At 46.3% G+C, this 17110-nt stretch overlaps 1 protein-coding gene across 1 annotated transcript in view; it reads left to right on the plus strand.

Moving 5' to 3' along the window:
• The window catches only part of LOC134958873 (dedicator of cytokinesis protein 3-like), a 326200-nt gene that overhangs the window by 126079 nt on the left and 183011 nt on the right, over positions 1 to 17110 (plus strand). Inside the window, exon 2 of the mRNA XM_063941575.1 lies at positions 10282 to 10365. Within this exon, the coding sequence (XP_063797645.1) occupies positions 10282 to 10365 (84 nt within the window). The remainder of the gene's footprint in view (positions 1 to 10281; positions 10366 to 17110) is intronic.

A 17110-nucleotide genomic window follows, 5' to 3' on the forward strand; every position in this document is an offset into this window, starting at 1 on the left:
CTATTCATTTTATATAGAGGGTAATAAAACAGCAAGCTTCACATCCAGCGCAACACTTGTGGGATATTGAGAAACATGGTCTATAAAAGGTCGGACGCAAGGCATCTGCAATATATCACAATCTGGAGAAGAAGACATAACATGGTCTCCTCTTCTGGTGTATGAATATCTCTCAGTGTTACTGCTCTTCTCCAGTGTAGGAAGTATTACCCGTGCTACTGGCTGGTATAGAAAAGCTCTGCGGTGGAGACCTTAATGGCTGCAGCAACATCTATCTATTATAAATATTACACGTCCATCTGTCTCTGGGAGTGTTGGGGATATTATTTAGGCTGCCTGGAGGGAGGTAGGAGGTGAGTGTGTTACTTGTGTGTTTTCTGACTGTATTGGGTCTGTGTGTGGTGAGCATGTGTATGTGGCAACTTGTGCAGTGGTTTTGTGTATAGTGGGCATGTGTGTAGTATGCGCACAGTAAGTATGTGTACAGTGGGCATGTGTGCAGTATGTATGTGTACAGTGGGAGTGTATGCAGTGGTCATGTGGGTTGGTATCCGGACTCCAGGTCGACAACAAAAAGGTTGACACAGCTTAGGTCGACACCAGTTGGTCGACACACCTTTGGTCGACATGGACAAAAGGTCGACAGGAACAAGGTCGACATGGAAAAAGGTCGACATGAGTTTTTAATGTTTTTTTTCTTTTTTGGAACCTTTTCATACTTAACGATCCACGTGGACTACGATTGGAACGGTAATCTGTGCCGAGCGAAGCGAAGGCACCATGCCCGAAGCATGGCGAGCGAAGCGAGGGGACGCGGTGCACTATTTGGGGTTCCCGGTCACTCTACGAAGAAAACGACACCAAAAAAACATAAAAAACTCACGTCGATCTTTTTCCATGTCGTCCTTGTTCCTGTCGACCTTTTGTCCATGTCGACCTTTTGTCCATGTCGACCTAAAGCGTGTCGACCAATTGGTGTCGACCTAAGGTGTGTCGACCTTTTTGTTGTCGACCCTGAGTCCCAGACCCATGTGGGTTATATGTACGTGTGCAGTAGACATATGTGTAGTATGTATGTGTACAGTGGACATGCCTGCAGTGTGCTTCTGTACAGTGGGCATGTTTGTAGTATGTACGTGTGCAGTGCTTATTTGTGAAATATGTACGTGTGCAGTGGTCATGTATGAAGTATGTATGTGGACATGTATGCAGTGGGCTTCTGTGCAGTAGGCATGTGTGTAGTATGTACGTGTGCAGTGAGAATGTTGCAGTGGGCATGTGTGTAGTATGTATGTGTACAGTGGGCACGTGTGCAGTATGTATGTGTGCTGTATGTATGTGTACAGTGGGCACGTGTGCAGTATGTATGTGTGCTGTATGTATGTGTACAGTGGGCACGTGTGCAGTATGTATGTGTGCTGTATGTATGTGTACAGTGGGCACGTGTGCAGTATGTATGTGTGCTGTATGTATGTGTACAGTGGGCACGTGTGCAGTATGTATGTGTGCTGTATGTATGTGTACAGTGGGCACGTGTGCAGTATGCATGTGTACAGTGGGCACGTGTGCTGTATGTATGTGCGCAGTGGGCACGTGTGCAGTATGTATGTGTACAGTGGGCACGTGTGCAGTATGTATGTGTGCTGTATGTATGTGTACAGTGGGCACGTGTGTACAGCCTCAGCACGCTCTGGCAGTGAGGGGGTTAGTACTGCAGCAGAGAGCGCTCGCCGCGGTCAGGGTGTCACAGGGGAAGAGATATGGCGCTGATGCAGTCTATTTAGATGGCTCTACAGCCTTTTTGCAGACGCCAGGACGCGGGGTTATTAATGGTACAAGAGTCTTGTCAGCACAGGGTCACAGTCTCTCAGTATGGAGCTATGTGCCGGGGTCACAGCCTCTCAGTATGGAGCTACGTGCCGGGGTCACAGCCTCTCAGTATGGAGCTATGTGCCGGGGTCACAGCCTCTCAGTATGGAGCTACGTGCCGGGGTCACAGCCTCTCAGTATGGAGCTATGTGCCGGGGTCACAGCCTCTCAGTATGGAGCTACGTGCCGGGGTCACAGCCTCTCAGTATGGAGCTATGTGCCGGGGTCACAGTCTCTCAGTATGGAGCTATGTGCCGGGGTCACAGCCTCTCAGTATGGAGCTACGTGCCGGGGTCACAGCCTCTCAGTATGGAGCTACGTGCCGGGGTCACAGCCTCTCAGTATGGAGCTACGTGCCGGGGTCACAGCCTCTCAGTATGGAGCTATGTGCCGGGGTCACAGCCTCACACAATACCGAGCTGAGCAGTCACGCTATGTCCCTGTCAGCGTGTCGCAGATTTACAGCCTCGTAACACATTGTTGTCATATTGTCACAGCCTCACCGCACATTGTTATATTGTCACAGCCTCACCGCACATTGTTATATTGTCACAGCCTTATCGCACATTGTTATATTGTCACAGCCTTACCGCACATTGTTATATTGTCACAGCCTCACCGCACATTGTTATATTGTCACAGCCTCACCGCACATTGTTATATTGTCACAGCCTCACCGCACATTGTTATATTGTCACAGCCTTACCGCACATTGTTATATTGTCACAGCCTCACCGCACATTGTTATATTGTCACAGCCTCACTGCACATTGTTATATTGTCACAGCCTCACCGCACATTGTTATATTGTCACAGCCTCACCGCACATTGTTATATTGTCACAGCCTTACCGCACATTGTTATATTGTCACAGCCTCACCGCACATTGTTATATTGTCACAGCCTTACCGCACATTGTTATATTGTCACAGCCTTACCGCACATTGTTGTCATATTGTCACAGCCTCACCGCACATTGTTATATTGTCACAGCCTTACCGCACATTGTTATATTGTCACAGCCTCACCGCACATTGTTATATTGTCACAGCCTCACCGCACATTGTTATATTGTCACAGCCTCACCGCACATTGTTATATTGTCACAGCCTCACCGCACATTGTTATATTGTCACAGCCTTACCGCACATTGTTATATTGTCACAGCCTCACCGCACATTGTTATATTGTCACAGCCTTACCGCACATTGTTATATTGTCACAGCCTTACCGCACATTGTTGTCATATTGTCACAGCCTCACCGCACATTGTTATATTGTCACAGCCTTACCGCACATTGTTATATTGTCACAGCCTCACCGCACATTGTTATATTGTCACAGCCTTACCGCACATTGTTATATTGTCACAGCCTCACCGCACATTGTTATATTGTCACAGCCTTACCACACATTGTTATATTGTCACAGCCTCACCGCACATTGTTATATTGTCACAGCCTCACCGCACATTGTTATATTGTCACAGCCTTACCGCACATTGTTATATTGTCACAGCCTCACCGCACATTGTTATATTGTCACAGCCTTACCGCACATTGTTATATTGTCACAGCCTTACCGCACATTGTTGTCATATTGTCACAGCCTCACCGCACATTGTTATATTGTCACAGCCTTACCGCACATTGTTATATTGTCACAGCCTCACCGCACATTGTTATATTGTCACAGCCTTACCGCACATTGTTATATTGTCACAGCCTCACCGCACATTGTTATATTGTCACAGCCTTACAGCACATTGTCATATTGTCACAGCCTCACCGCACATTGTTATATTGTCACAGCCTCACCGCACATTGTTATATTGTCACAGCCTCACTGCACATTGTTATATTGTCACAGCCTCACCGCACATTGTTATATTGTCACAGCCTCACCGCACATTGTTATATTGTCACAGCCTTACCGCACATTGTTATATTGTCACAGCCTCACCGCACATTGTTATATTGTCACAGCCTTACCGCACATTGTTATATTGTCACAGCCTTACCGCACATTGTTGTCATATTGTCACAGCCTCACCGCACATTGTTATATTGTCACAGCCTTACCGCACATTGTTATATTGTCACAGCCTCACCGCACATTGTTATATTGTCACAGCCTCACCGCACATTGTTATATTGTCACAGCCTCACCGCACATTGTTATATTGTCACAGCCTCACCGCACATTGTTATATTGTCACAGCCTTACCGCACATTGTTATATTGTCACAGCCTCACCGCACATTGTTATATTGTCACAGCCTTACCGCACATTGTTATATTGTCACAGCCTTACCGCACATTGTTGTCATATTGTCACAGCCTCACCGCACATTGTTATATTGTCACAGCCTTACCGCACATTGTTATATTGTCACAGCCTCACCGCACATTGTTATATTGTCACAGCCTTACCGCACATTGTTATATTGTCACAGCCTCACCGCACATTGTTATATTGTCACAGCCTTACAGCACATTGTCATATTGTCACAGCCTCACCGCACATTGTTATATTGACACAGCCTTGTCGCACATTGTTATATTGTCACAGCCTCACCGCACATTGTTATATTGTCACATCCTCACCGCACATTGTTATATTGTCACAGCCTCACCGCACATTGTTATATTGTCACAGCCTCACCCCACATTGTTATATTGTCACAGCCTCACCGCACATTGTTATATTGTCACAGCCTCACCGCACATTGTTATATTGTCACAGCCTCACCGCACATTGTTATATTGTCACAGCCTTACAACACATTGTTATATTGTCACAGCCTCACCGCACATTGTTATATTGTCACAGCCTTACCGCACATTGTTATATTGTCACAGCCTCACCGCACATTGTTATATTGTCACAGCCTTACAACACATTGTTATATTGTCACAGCCTCACCCCACATTGTTATATTGTCACAGCCTTACAACACATTGTTATATTGTCACAGCCTCACCGCACATTGTTATATTGTCACAGCCTCACCGCACATTGTTATATTGTCACAGCCTTACCGCACATTGTTATATTGTCACAGCCTCACCGCACATTGTTATATTGTCACAGCCTTACCGCACATTGTTATATTGTCACAGCCTTACCGCACATTGTTGTCATATTGTCACAGCCTCACCGCACATTGTTATATTGTCACAGCCTTACCGCACATTGTTATATTGTCACAGCCTCACCGCACATTGTTATATTGTCACAGCCTTACCGCACATTGTTATATTGTCACAGCCTCACCGCACATTGTTATATTGTCACAGCCTTACAGCACATTGTCATATTGTCACAGCCTCACCGCACATTGTTATATTGACACAGCCTTGTCGCACATTGTTATATTGTCACAGCCTCACCGCACATTGTTATATTGTCACATCCTCACCGCACATTGTTATATTGTCACAGCCTCACCGCACATTGTTATATTGTCACAGCCTCACCCCACATTGTTATATTGTCACAGCCTCACCGCACATTGTTATATTGTCACAGCCTCACCGCACATTGTTATATTGTCACAGCCTTACAACACATTGTTATATTGTCACAGCCTCACCGCACATTGTTATATTGTCACAGCCTTACCGCACATTGTTATATTGTCACAGCCTTATCGCATTGTTATATTGTCACAGCCTTACAACACATTGTTATATTTTCACAGCCTCACCGCACATTTATATTGTCACAGCCTTACCGCACATTGTTATATTGTCACAGCCTCACCGCACATTGTTATATTGTCACAGCCTTACAGCACATTGTCATATTGTCACAGCCTCACCGCACATTGTTATATTGTCACAGCCTTACAGCACATTGTCATATTGTCACAGCCTCACCGCACATTGTTATATTGTCACAGCCTCACAGCACATTGTCATATTGTCACAGCCTTACCGCACTTTGTCATATTGTCACAGCCTTATCGCACATTGTCATATTGTCACAGCCTTATCGCACATTGTTATATTGTCACAGCCTTACAGCACATTGTCATATTGTCACAGCCTCACCGCACATTGTTATATTGTCACAGCCTTACAGCACATTGTCATATTGTCACAGCCTCACAGCACATTGTCATATTGTCACAGCCTTACCGCACATTGTCATATTGTCACAGCCTTATCGCACATTGTTATATTGTCACAGCCTCACCGCACATTTATATTGTCACAGCCTTACCGCACATTGTTATATTGTCACAGCCTTACCGCACATTGTTATATTGTCACAACCTCACCGCACATTGTTATATTGTCACAGCCTTACAGCACATTGTCATATTGTCACAGCCTCACCGCACATTGTTATATTGTCACAGCCTCACCGCACATTGTTATATTGTCACAGCCTCACCGCACATTGTTATATTGTCACAGCCTTACCGCACATTGTTATATTGTCACAGCCTCACCGCACATTGTTATATTGTCACAGCCTTACCGCACATTGTTATATTGTCACAGCCTTACCACACATTGCTATATTGTCACAGCCTCGTAACACATTGTTGTCATATTGTCACAGCCTCACCGCACATTGTTATATTGTCACAGCCTCACCGCACATTGTTATATTGTCACAGCCTTACCGCACATTGTTATATTGTCACAGCCTTACCGCACATTGTTATATTGTCACAGCCTTACCACACATTGCTATATTGTCACAGCCTCGTAACACATTGTTGTCATATTGTCACAGGCTCACCGCACATTGTCATATTGTCACAGCCTCACCGCACATTGTTATATTGTCACAGCCTTACCGCACATTGTTATATTGTCACAGCCTTACAACACATTGTTATATTGTCACAGCCTTACAGCACATTGTCATACTGTCACAGCCTCACCGCACATTGTCATATTGTCACAGCCTCACCGCACATTGTTATATTGTCACAGCCTCACCGCACATTGTTATATTGTCACAGCCTTACAACACATTGTCATATTGTCACAGCCTTACCGCACATTGTCATATTGTCACAACCTCACCGCACATTGTCATATTGTCACAGCCTTAACGCACATTGTCATATTGTCACAGCCTTACCGCACATTGTTATATTGTCACAGCCTCACCGCACATTGTTATATTGTCACAGCCTCACCGCACATTGTCATATTGTCACAACCTCACCGCACATTGTTATATTGTCACTGCCTTAACGCACATTGTCATATTGTCACAGCCTTATCGCACATTGTTAGATTCTCGCAGCCTCACCGCATATTGTTATATTGTCACAGCCTTACCGCACATTGTCATATTGTCACAACCTCACCGCACATTGTCATATTGTCACTGCCTTAACGCACATTGTCATATTGTCACAGCCTTATCGCACATTGTTAGATTGTCGCAGCCTCACCGCACATTGTCATATTGTCACAGCCTTATAGCACATTGTTATATTGTGACAGCCTCACCACACATTGTTATATTGTCACAGCCTTACTGCACATTGTCATATTGTCACAGCCTCACCGCACATTGTTATATTGTCACAGCCTTACCACACATTGTTATATTGTCACAGCCTTACTGCACATTGTCATATTGTCACAGCCTCACCGCACATTGTTATATTGTCACAGCCTTAACGCACATTGTCATATTGTCACAGCCTTACCGCACATTGTCATATTGTCACAGCATCACCGCACATTGTCATATTGTCACAGCCTTAACGCACATTGTCATATTGTCACAGCCTTACCGCACATTGTCATATTGTCACAGCCTTAACGCACATTGTCATATTGTCACAGCCTTACCGCACATTGTCATATTGTCACAGCATCACCGCACATTGTCATATTGTCACAGCCTTATAGCACATTGTTATATTGTCACAGCCTCACCGCACATTGTCATATTGTCACAGCATCACCGCACATTGTCATATTGTCACAGCATCACCGCACATTGTCATATTGTCACAGCCTTATAGCACATTGTTATATTGTCAAAGCCTTGCTGCACATTGTCATATTGTCACAGCCTTCTCACACATTGTTATATTGTCACAGCCTTACCGCACATTGTCATATTGTCACAGCCTCACTGCACATTGTCATATTGTTACAGCCTCACTGCACATTGTCATATTGTTACAGCCTCACAGCACATTGTTATATTGTCACAGCCTCACAGCACATTGTTATATTGTCACAGCCTCACCGCACATTGTTATATTGTCACAGCCTCACAGCACATTGTTATATTGTCACAGCCTCACAGCACATTGTTATATTGTCACAGCCTCACTGCACATTGTTATATTGTCACAGCCTCACAGCACATTGTTATATTGTCACAGCCTTACCGCACATTGTTATATTGTCACAGCCTTACCGCACATTGTTATATTGTCACAGCCTCACAGCACATTGTTATATTGTCACAGCCTCACAGCACATTGTTATATTGTCACAGCCTCACAGCACATTGTCATATTGTCACAGCTTTCCAACACATTGTCATATTGTCACAGCCTTACAGTTTATTGTTGTCATAATTTTACGGCATCACAAACTGTTGCTGTGACATAAACCTGCAGACTCAGCAAATTATTGTCACAGTTGTCATTATAACATTGTATCATTAATACTATCACATCACGCTACTAACACACAATATAATGCCACATCACATTGCTGTCACACAACACTGGAATGCCACATCACTGACACACAAAACTACAATGTCACATCACATTGCTGACATACAACAGTAGACAACACTACAATGTCACATCACTGACACACAACACTACAGTGTCACATCACATTGCTGACTCACAGTGACAACATAACATCACATTGCTATCACAGGTGTAACAATGTTGCATCATATTTGTTATGTCACATTGTTGTGACACCGATACAATGTCACATCTAAGTTTTGACATAGTTGAAGCATTACAATATGTAACATTGCACTGACAAAGAAACACAATGTCAGGTGACATTATCACACAATGGTGGTCATTCTGAGTTGTTCGCTCGGTAATTTTCTTCGCATCGCAGCGATTTTCCGCTATTTGCGCATGCGCAATGTTCGCACTGCGACTGCGCCAAGTAAATTTGCTATGAAGATTGGTATTTTACTCACGGCATTACGAGGTTTTTTCTTTGTTCTGGAGATCGGAGTGTGATTGACAGGAAGTGGGTGTTTCTGGGCGGAAACTGGCCGTTTTATGGGTGTGTTTGAAAAAACGCTACTGTTTCTGGGAAAAACGCGGGAGTGTCTGGAGAAACGGAGGAGTGTCTGGGCGAACGCTGGGTGTGTTTGTGATGTCAAACCAGGAACGACAAGCACTGAACTGATCGCACTGGCAGAGTAAGTCTCGAGTTACTCAGAAACTGCACAGAGAAGTATTTTCGCAATATTGCGAATCTTTCGTTCGCAATTTTGATAAGCTAAGATTCACTCCCAGTAGGCGGCGGCTTAGCGTGTGCAATGCTGCTAAAAGCAGCTTGCAAGCGAACAACTCGGAATGACCACCAATGCCACACCATGCTGCTGCTGCTGTAGACAGGGCTGTCACAGCCAATCACAGACGTATCCTTCAGACAGTACAAACCCTCACTCTCAGCAGTCATATACAGAACGTTACCCGTCTATTGTACTACACACAGTGTAATGCCTGACGGCGCTCATATGCAGAACGTTACCCGTCTATTGTACTACACACAGTGTAATGCCTGACGGCGCTCATATGCAGAACGTTACCCGTCTATTGTACTACACACAGTGTAATGCCTGACGGCGCTCATATACAGAACGTTACCCGTGTATTGTACTACACACAGTGTAATGCCTGACGGAGCTCATATACAGAACGTTATCCGTCTATTGTACTACACACAGTGTAATGCCTGACGGCGCTCATATACAGAACGTTACCCGTCTATTGTACTACACACAGTGTAATGCCTGACGGCGCTCATATACAGAACGTTACCCGTCTATTGTACTACACACAGTGTAATGCCTGACTGTGCTCATATACAGAACGTTACCCGTCTATTGTACTACACACAGTGTAATGCCTGACGGCGCTCATATACAGAACGTTACCTGTCTATTGTACTACACACAGTGTAATGCCTGACTGTGCTCATATACAGAACGTTACCCGTCTATTGTACTACACACAGGGAGTCATTCCGAGTTGTTCGCTCGCAAGCTTCTTTTAGCAGCTTTGCACACGCTAAGCCGCCGCATACTGGGAGTGAATCTTAGCTTATCTAAATTGCGAACGAAAGATTAGCAGAATTGCGAATAGACACTTCTTAGCAGTTACCCGTCTATTGTACTACACACAGTGTAATGCCTGTTGTCTCTCTCTTACAGTGATATGCAATTTCCGTGGGTCAGTCCCTCAAGGGTTAACTTTGGAATTAGGAGAAACTGTCCATATCCTGGAGAAATGTGAAGGTGAGTGTGAGTACACAACTATGTCAGTATGAGGGGTGTCGCACACAGGTATGGGGTGGATACTGGTGCATGATGCTGACAGTAAGACCTCATGCTGAGAAGGTCAAATCTACCCCCCTTCCCCCTATCCCCCATCCCCTAACTGCAGCCATGGTCACATTTACACAGGCTGCTGTTATACACACATATACGCACGCTTCTGTTTGCTGAGATACTGTATATACATGCTCTGTTGTGAATCCCTGGAGTCCGGTAGAACCACAAGTCACAGACTGTAGTAGGGAATTCCGTGTGCAGGGGAGTGCAGATAGCTTGATAAGGCAGATTTCTCTATCGTCCTAAGTGGATGCTGGGGTTCCTGAAAGGACCATGGGGAATAGCGGCTCCGCAGGAGACAGGGCACAAAAGTAAAGCTTTTACAGGTCAGGTGGTGTGTACTGGCTCCTCCCCCTATGACCCTCCTCCAGACTCCAGTTAGATTTTTGTGCCCGGCCGAGAAGGGTGCAATTCTAGGTGGCTCTCATAAAGAGCTGCTTAGACAGTTTAGCTTAGGTTTTTTATTTTACAGTGATTCCTGCTGGCAACAGGATCACTGCAACGAGGGACAGAGGGGAGAAGAAGTGAACTCACCTGCGTGCAGGATGGATTGGCTTCTTGGCTACTGGACATGAAGCTCCAGAGGGACGATCACAGGTACAGCCTGGATGGTCACCGGAGCCGCGCCGCCGGCCCCCTCGCAGATGCTGAAGCAAGAAGAGGTCCAGAATCGGCGGCTGAAGACTCCAGCAGTCTTCTAAGGTAGCGCACAGCACTGCAGCTGGGCGCCATTTTCCTCTCAGCACACTTCACACGGCAGTCACTGAGGGTGCAGGGCGCTGGGGGGGGGCGCCCTGGGAGGCAAATGAAAACCTTTTAAAAGGCAAAAAATACCTCACATATAGCCCCCAGAGGCTATATGGAGATATTTACCCCTGCCTAAATGTACTAAATAGCGGGAGACGAGCCCGCCGAAAAAGGGGCGGGGCCTATCTCCTCAGCACACGGCGCCATTTTCTGTCACAGCTCCGCTGGTCAGGACGGCTCCCAGGTCTCTCCCCTGCACTGCACTACAGAAACAGGGTAAAACAGAGAGGGGGGGCATATTAATGGCTATATATTTATATAAAAAGCAGCTATAAGGGAGCACTTAATCATAAGGCTATCCCTGTCATATATAGCGCTTTTTGGTGTGTGCTGGCAGACTCTCCCTCTGTCTCCCCAAAGGGCTAGTGGGTCCTGTCTTCGTATAGAGCATTCCCTGTGTGTCTGCTGTGTGTCGGTACGTGTGTGTCGACATGTATGAGGACGATATTGGTGTGGAGGCGGAGCAATTGCCAAATATGAGGATGTCACCCCCTAGGGAGTCGACACCGGAATGGATGCCTTTATTTGTGGAATTACGGGATAGCGTCAACTCGCTTAAGCAGTCGTTTGCCGACATGAGGCGGCCGGACAATCAATTAGTGCCTGTCCAGGCGCCTCAAGCACCGTCAGGGGCTGTAAAACGCCCTTTGCCTCAGTCGGTCGACACAGACCCAGACACAGGCACTGATTCCAGTGGTGAGGGCGACGAATCAACCGTATTTTCCAGTAGGGCCACACGTTATATGATTTTGGCAATGAAGGAGGCGTTACATTTAGCTGATACTACAGGTACCACTAAACAGGGTATTATGTGGGGTGTGAAAAAACTACCAGTAGTTTTTCCCGAATCAGAAGAATTAAATGACGTGTGTGAGGAAGCGTGGGTTGCCCCCGATAAAAAACTGCTAATTTCAAAGAAGTTATTGGCTTTATACCCTTTCCCACCAGAGGTTAGGGAGCGCTGGGAAACACCTCCTAGGGTGGACAAAGCGCTAACACGCTTATCAAAACAAGTGGCGTTACCCTCTCCTGAGACGGCCGCACTTAAAGATCCATCAGATAGGAGGATGGAAAATATCCAAAAAAGTATATACACACATGCAGGTGTTATACTACGACCAGCTATTGCGACTGCCTGGATGTGCAGTGCTGGGGTAGTTTGGTCAGAGTCCCTGATCGAAAATATTGATACCCTGGACAGGGACAATATTTTACTGTCGTTAGAACAAATAAAGGATGCTTTTCTTTATATGCGTGATGCACAGAGAGATATCTGCACACTGGCATCACGGGTAAGTGCTATGTCCATTTCGGCCAGAAGAGCTTTGTGGACACGACAGTGGACAGGCGATGCGGATTCAAAACGGCATATGGAAGTTTTGCCGTATAAGGGGGAGGAGTTATTTGGGGTCGGTCTATCGGATTTGGTGGCCACGGCTACGGCCGGGAAATCCACCTTTCTACCTCAAGTCACTCCCCAACAGAAAAAGGCACCGACCTTTCAACCGCAGCCCTTTCGTTCCTTTAAAAACAAGAGAGCAAAGGGCTATTCATATCTGCCACGAGGCAGAGGACGAGGGAAGAGACAGCAACAGGCAGCTCCTTCCCAGGAACAGAAGCCCTCCCCGGCTTCTACAAAAGCCTCAGCATGACGCTGGGGCTTCTCAAGCGGACTCGGGGGCGGTAGGCGGTCGTCTCAAGAATTACAGCGCGCAGTGGGCTCACTCGCAGGTAGATCCCTGGATCCTGCAGATAATTTCTCAGGGGTACAGGTTGGAATTAGAGACGTCTCCACCTCGCCGTTTCCTGAAGTCTGCTTTACCAACGTTCCCCTCCGAAGGGGAGACGGTTTTGGAAGCCATTCACAAGCTGTACTCTCAGCAGGTGATAGTCAAGGTACCTCTTCTACAGCAAGGGAAGGGGTATTATTCCACTCTATTTGTGGTACCGAAGCCGGATGGCTCGGTAAGGCCTATTCTAAATCTGAAGTCCTTGAACCTGTACATAAAGAAGTTCAAGTTCAAGATGGAGTCACTCAGAGCAGTGATAGCGAACCTGGAAGAAGGGGATTTTATGGTATCCTTGGACATCAAGGATGCGTATCTCCACGTTCCAATTTACCCCTCACACCAGGGGTACCTCAGGTTCGTTGTACAAAACTGTCACTATCAGTTTCAGACGCTGCCGTTTGGGTTGTCCACGGCACCTCGGGTCTTTACAAAGGTAATGGCCGAGATGATGATTCTTCTTCGAAGAAAAGGCGTATTAATTATCCCATACTTGGACGATCTCCTAATAAGGGCAAGGTCCAGAGAACAGCTAGAGATGGGATTAGCACTATCTCAAGAGGTGCTAAAGCAGCACGGATGGATTCTGAATATTCCAAAATCCCAATTAATGCCGACAACTCGTCTGCTGTTCCTGGGGATGATTCTGGACACAGTTCAGAAAAAGGTTTTTCTTCCCGAGGAAAAAGCCAAGGAGTTATCCGACCTGGTCAGGAACCTCCTAAAACCAGGAAAGGTGTCTGTACATCAATGCACAAGAGTCCTGGGAAAAATGGTAGCTTCTTACGAAGCAATTCCGTTCGGCAGATTCCATGCAAGAATTTTTCAAAGGGATCTGTTGGACAAATGGTCAGGGTCGCATCTTCAGATGCACCTGCGGATAACCCTGTCGCCAAGGACAAGGGTATCTCTCCTGTGGTGGTTGCAGGAGGCTCATCTATTGGAGGGCCGCAGATTCGGCATACAGGATTGGATCCTGGTGACCACGGACGCCAGCCTGAGAGGCTGGGGAGCAGTCACACAGGGAAGAAACTTCCAGGGAGTGTGGACGAGCCTGGAAAAGTCTCTTCACATAAACATTCTGGAACTAAGAGCGATCTACAATGCTCTAAGCCAGGCGGAACCTCTGCTTCAAGGAAGACCGGTGTTGATCCAGTCGGACAACATCACGGCAGTCGCCCATGTAAACAGACAGGGCGGCACAAGAAGCAGGAGTGCAATGGCAGAAGCTGCCAGGATCCTTCGCTGGGCGGAGAATCACGTGATAGTTTTGTCAGCAGTATTCATCCCGGGCGTGGACAACTGGGAAGCAGACTTCCTCAGCAGACACGATCTTCACCCGGGAGAGTGGGGACTTCATCCAGAAGTTTTTCACATGCTAATAAACCGTTGGGAAAAACCAATGGTGGACATGATGGCGTCTCGCCTCAACAAAAAACTGGACAGGTATTGCGCCAGGTCAAGAGATCCGCAGGCAATAGCTGTGGACGCGCTGGTAACACCTTGGGTGTATCAGTCGGTGTATGTGTTTCCTCCTCTGCCTCTCATACCAAAGGTATTGAGAATTATACGGCGAAGAGGAGTAAGAACGATACTAGTGGCTCCGGATTGGCCAAGAAGGACTTGGTACCCGGAACTTCAAGAGATGGTCACGGACGAGCCGTGGCCTCTACCTCTGAGAAGGGACCTGCTCCAGCAGGGTCCGTGTCTCTTTCAAGACTTACCGCGGCTGCGTTTGACGGCATGGCGGTTGAACGCCAGATCCTAAAAGGAAAAGGCATTCCAGAAGAAGTCATTCCTACCTTGATAAAGGCAAGGAAGGAAGTCACCGCGAAACATTATCACCGTATTTGGCGAAAATATGTTGCGTGGTGCGAGGATCGGAGTGCTCCGACGAAGGAATTTCAACTGGGTCGTTTCCTACATTTCCTGCAATCAGGATTGTATATGGGTCTCAAATTGGGATCTATAAAGGTTCAAATTTCGGCCCTGTCAATATTCTTCCAAAAAGAATTGGCCTCAGTCCCTGAGGTCCAGACTTTTGTCAAAGGAGTACTGCATATACAGCCTCCTGTGGTGCCTCCGGTGGCACCGTGGGATCTAAATGTAGTTTTAGATTTCCTCAAATCCCATTGGTTTGAACCACTAAAGAATGTGGATTTGAAATATCTCACATGGAAAGTGACTATGTTACTGGCCCTGGCTTCGGCCAGGAGAGTATCTGAACTGGCGGCTTTATCTTATAAAAGCCCTTATTTAATTTTCCATTCGGATAGGGCAGAGCTGCGGACGCGTCCGCATTTTCTCCCTAAGGTGGTATCAGCGTTTCACCTGAACCAGCCTATTGTAGTGCCTGCGGCTACAGACGACTTGGAGGACTCCAAGTTGTTAGACGTTGTCAGAGCCTTAAAAATATATATTTCAAGGACGGCTGGAGTCAGAAAATCTGACTCGCTGTTTATACTGTATGCACCCAACAAGTTGGGTGCTCCTGCTTCTAAGCAGTCGATTGCTCGTTGGATTTGTAACACAATTCAACTTGCACATTCTGTGGCAGGCCTGCCACAGCCTAAATCTGTTAAGGCCCATTCCACAAGGAAGGTGGGCTCATCTTGGGCGGCTGCCCGAGGGGTCTCGGCATTACAACTCTGCCGAGCAGCTACGTGGTCAGGGGAGAACACGTTTGTAAAATTTTACAAATTTGATACCCTGGCAAAAGAGGACCTGGAGTTCTCTCATTCGGTGCTGCAGAGTCATCCGCACTCTCCCGCCCGTTTGGGAGCTTTGGTATAATCCCCATGGTCCTTTCAGGAACCCCAGCATCCACTTAGGACGATAGAGAAAATAAGAATTTACTTACCGATAATTCTATTTCTCGGAGTCCGTAGTGGATGCTGGGCGCCCATCCCAAGTGCGGATTATCTGCAATACTTGTACATAGTTATTGTTAACTAATTCGGGTTATTGTTTAGGAAGCCATCTTTCAGAGGCTCCTCTGTTATCATACTGTTAACTGGGTTTAGATCACAAGTTGTACGGTGTGATTGGTGTGGCTGGTATGAGTCTTACCCGGGATTCAAAATCCTCCCTTATTGTGTACGCTCGTCCGGGCACAGTACCTAACTGGAGTCTGGAGGAGGGTCATAGGGGGAGGAGCCAGTACACACCACCTGACCTGTAAAAGCTTTACTTTTGTGCCCTGTCTCCTGCGGAGCCGCTATTCCCCATGGTCCTTTCAGGAACCCCAGCATCCACTACGGACTCCGAGAAATAGAATTATCGGTAAGTAAATTCTTATTATTCTTCAACAATACAGATAGAATATGTTGCAGATAAACTGAGGAAGCTGGATATTGGGGGTAATTCCAAGTTGATCGCAGCAGCAAGTTTGTTAGCAGTTGGGCAAAACCATGTGCACTGCAGGGGAGGCAGATTTAACATGTGCAGAGAGAGTTAGATTTGGGTGGGGTTTGTTCAATCTGCAATCTAATTTGCAGTGTAAAAATAAAGCAGCCAGTATTTACCCTGCACAGAAACAAATTAACCCACCCAAATCTAACTCTTTCTGCACATGTTATATCTGCCTCCACTGCAGTGCACATGGTTTTGCCCAACTGCTAACAAAATTCCTGCTGCGATCAACTTGGAATTACCCCCATTGTCTTACCAAGATGCACCAGAAATAATGGATAAACAGAGGATGGTAACCTGGTGAGTAGCAGACACAGTAGCTCACAGGAAATGAAAGCAAACAGTCCAGAACATAGAAGTTTACAGGAACAGGGATCCAGAAATCTTGCACATATAAATCAAACATTAGAGGCAAGTTTACAGGCATGATGGATCAGAACAGACATGAATCGCACTCCAGAGCTGTAGCAGAACACATGACAGATACCATTACTGGCAGATCCAGAAACCATGAACAGGTAACATTACTGACCCTGCACAGAATGCTGGGAACAGACTGACTGAATAGTGAGCTGTCAGGTGTAGTCCATGCAGGTAATAAGTCATTAATTGCCAGACAGCTGGGAACTGAGAGGAGCACCTCT

This window comes from Pseudophryne corroboree, chromosome 9, assembly GCF_028390025.1.
Source record: "Pseudophryne corroboree isolate aPseCor3 chromosome 9, aPseCor3.hap2, whole genome shotgun sequence".
Taxonomy (NCBI): Eukaryota; Metazoa; Chordata; class Amphibia; order Anura; family Myobatrachidae; genus Pseudophryne; species Pseudophryne corroboree.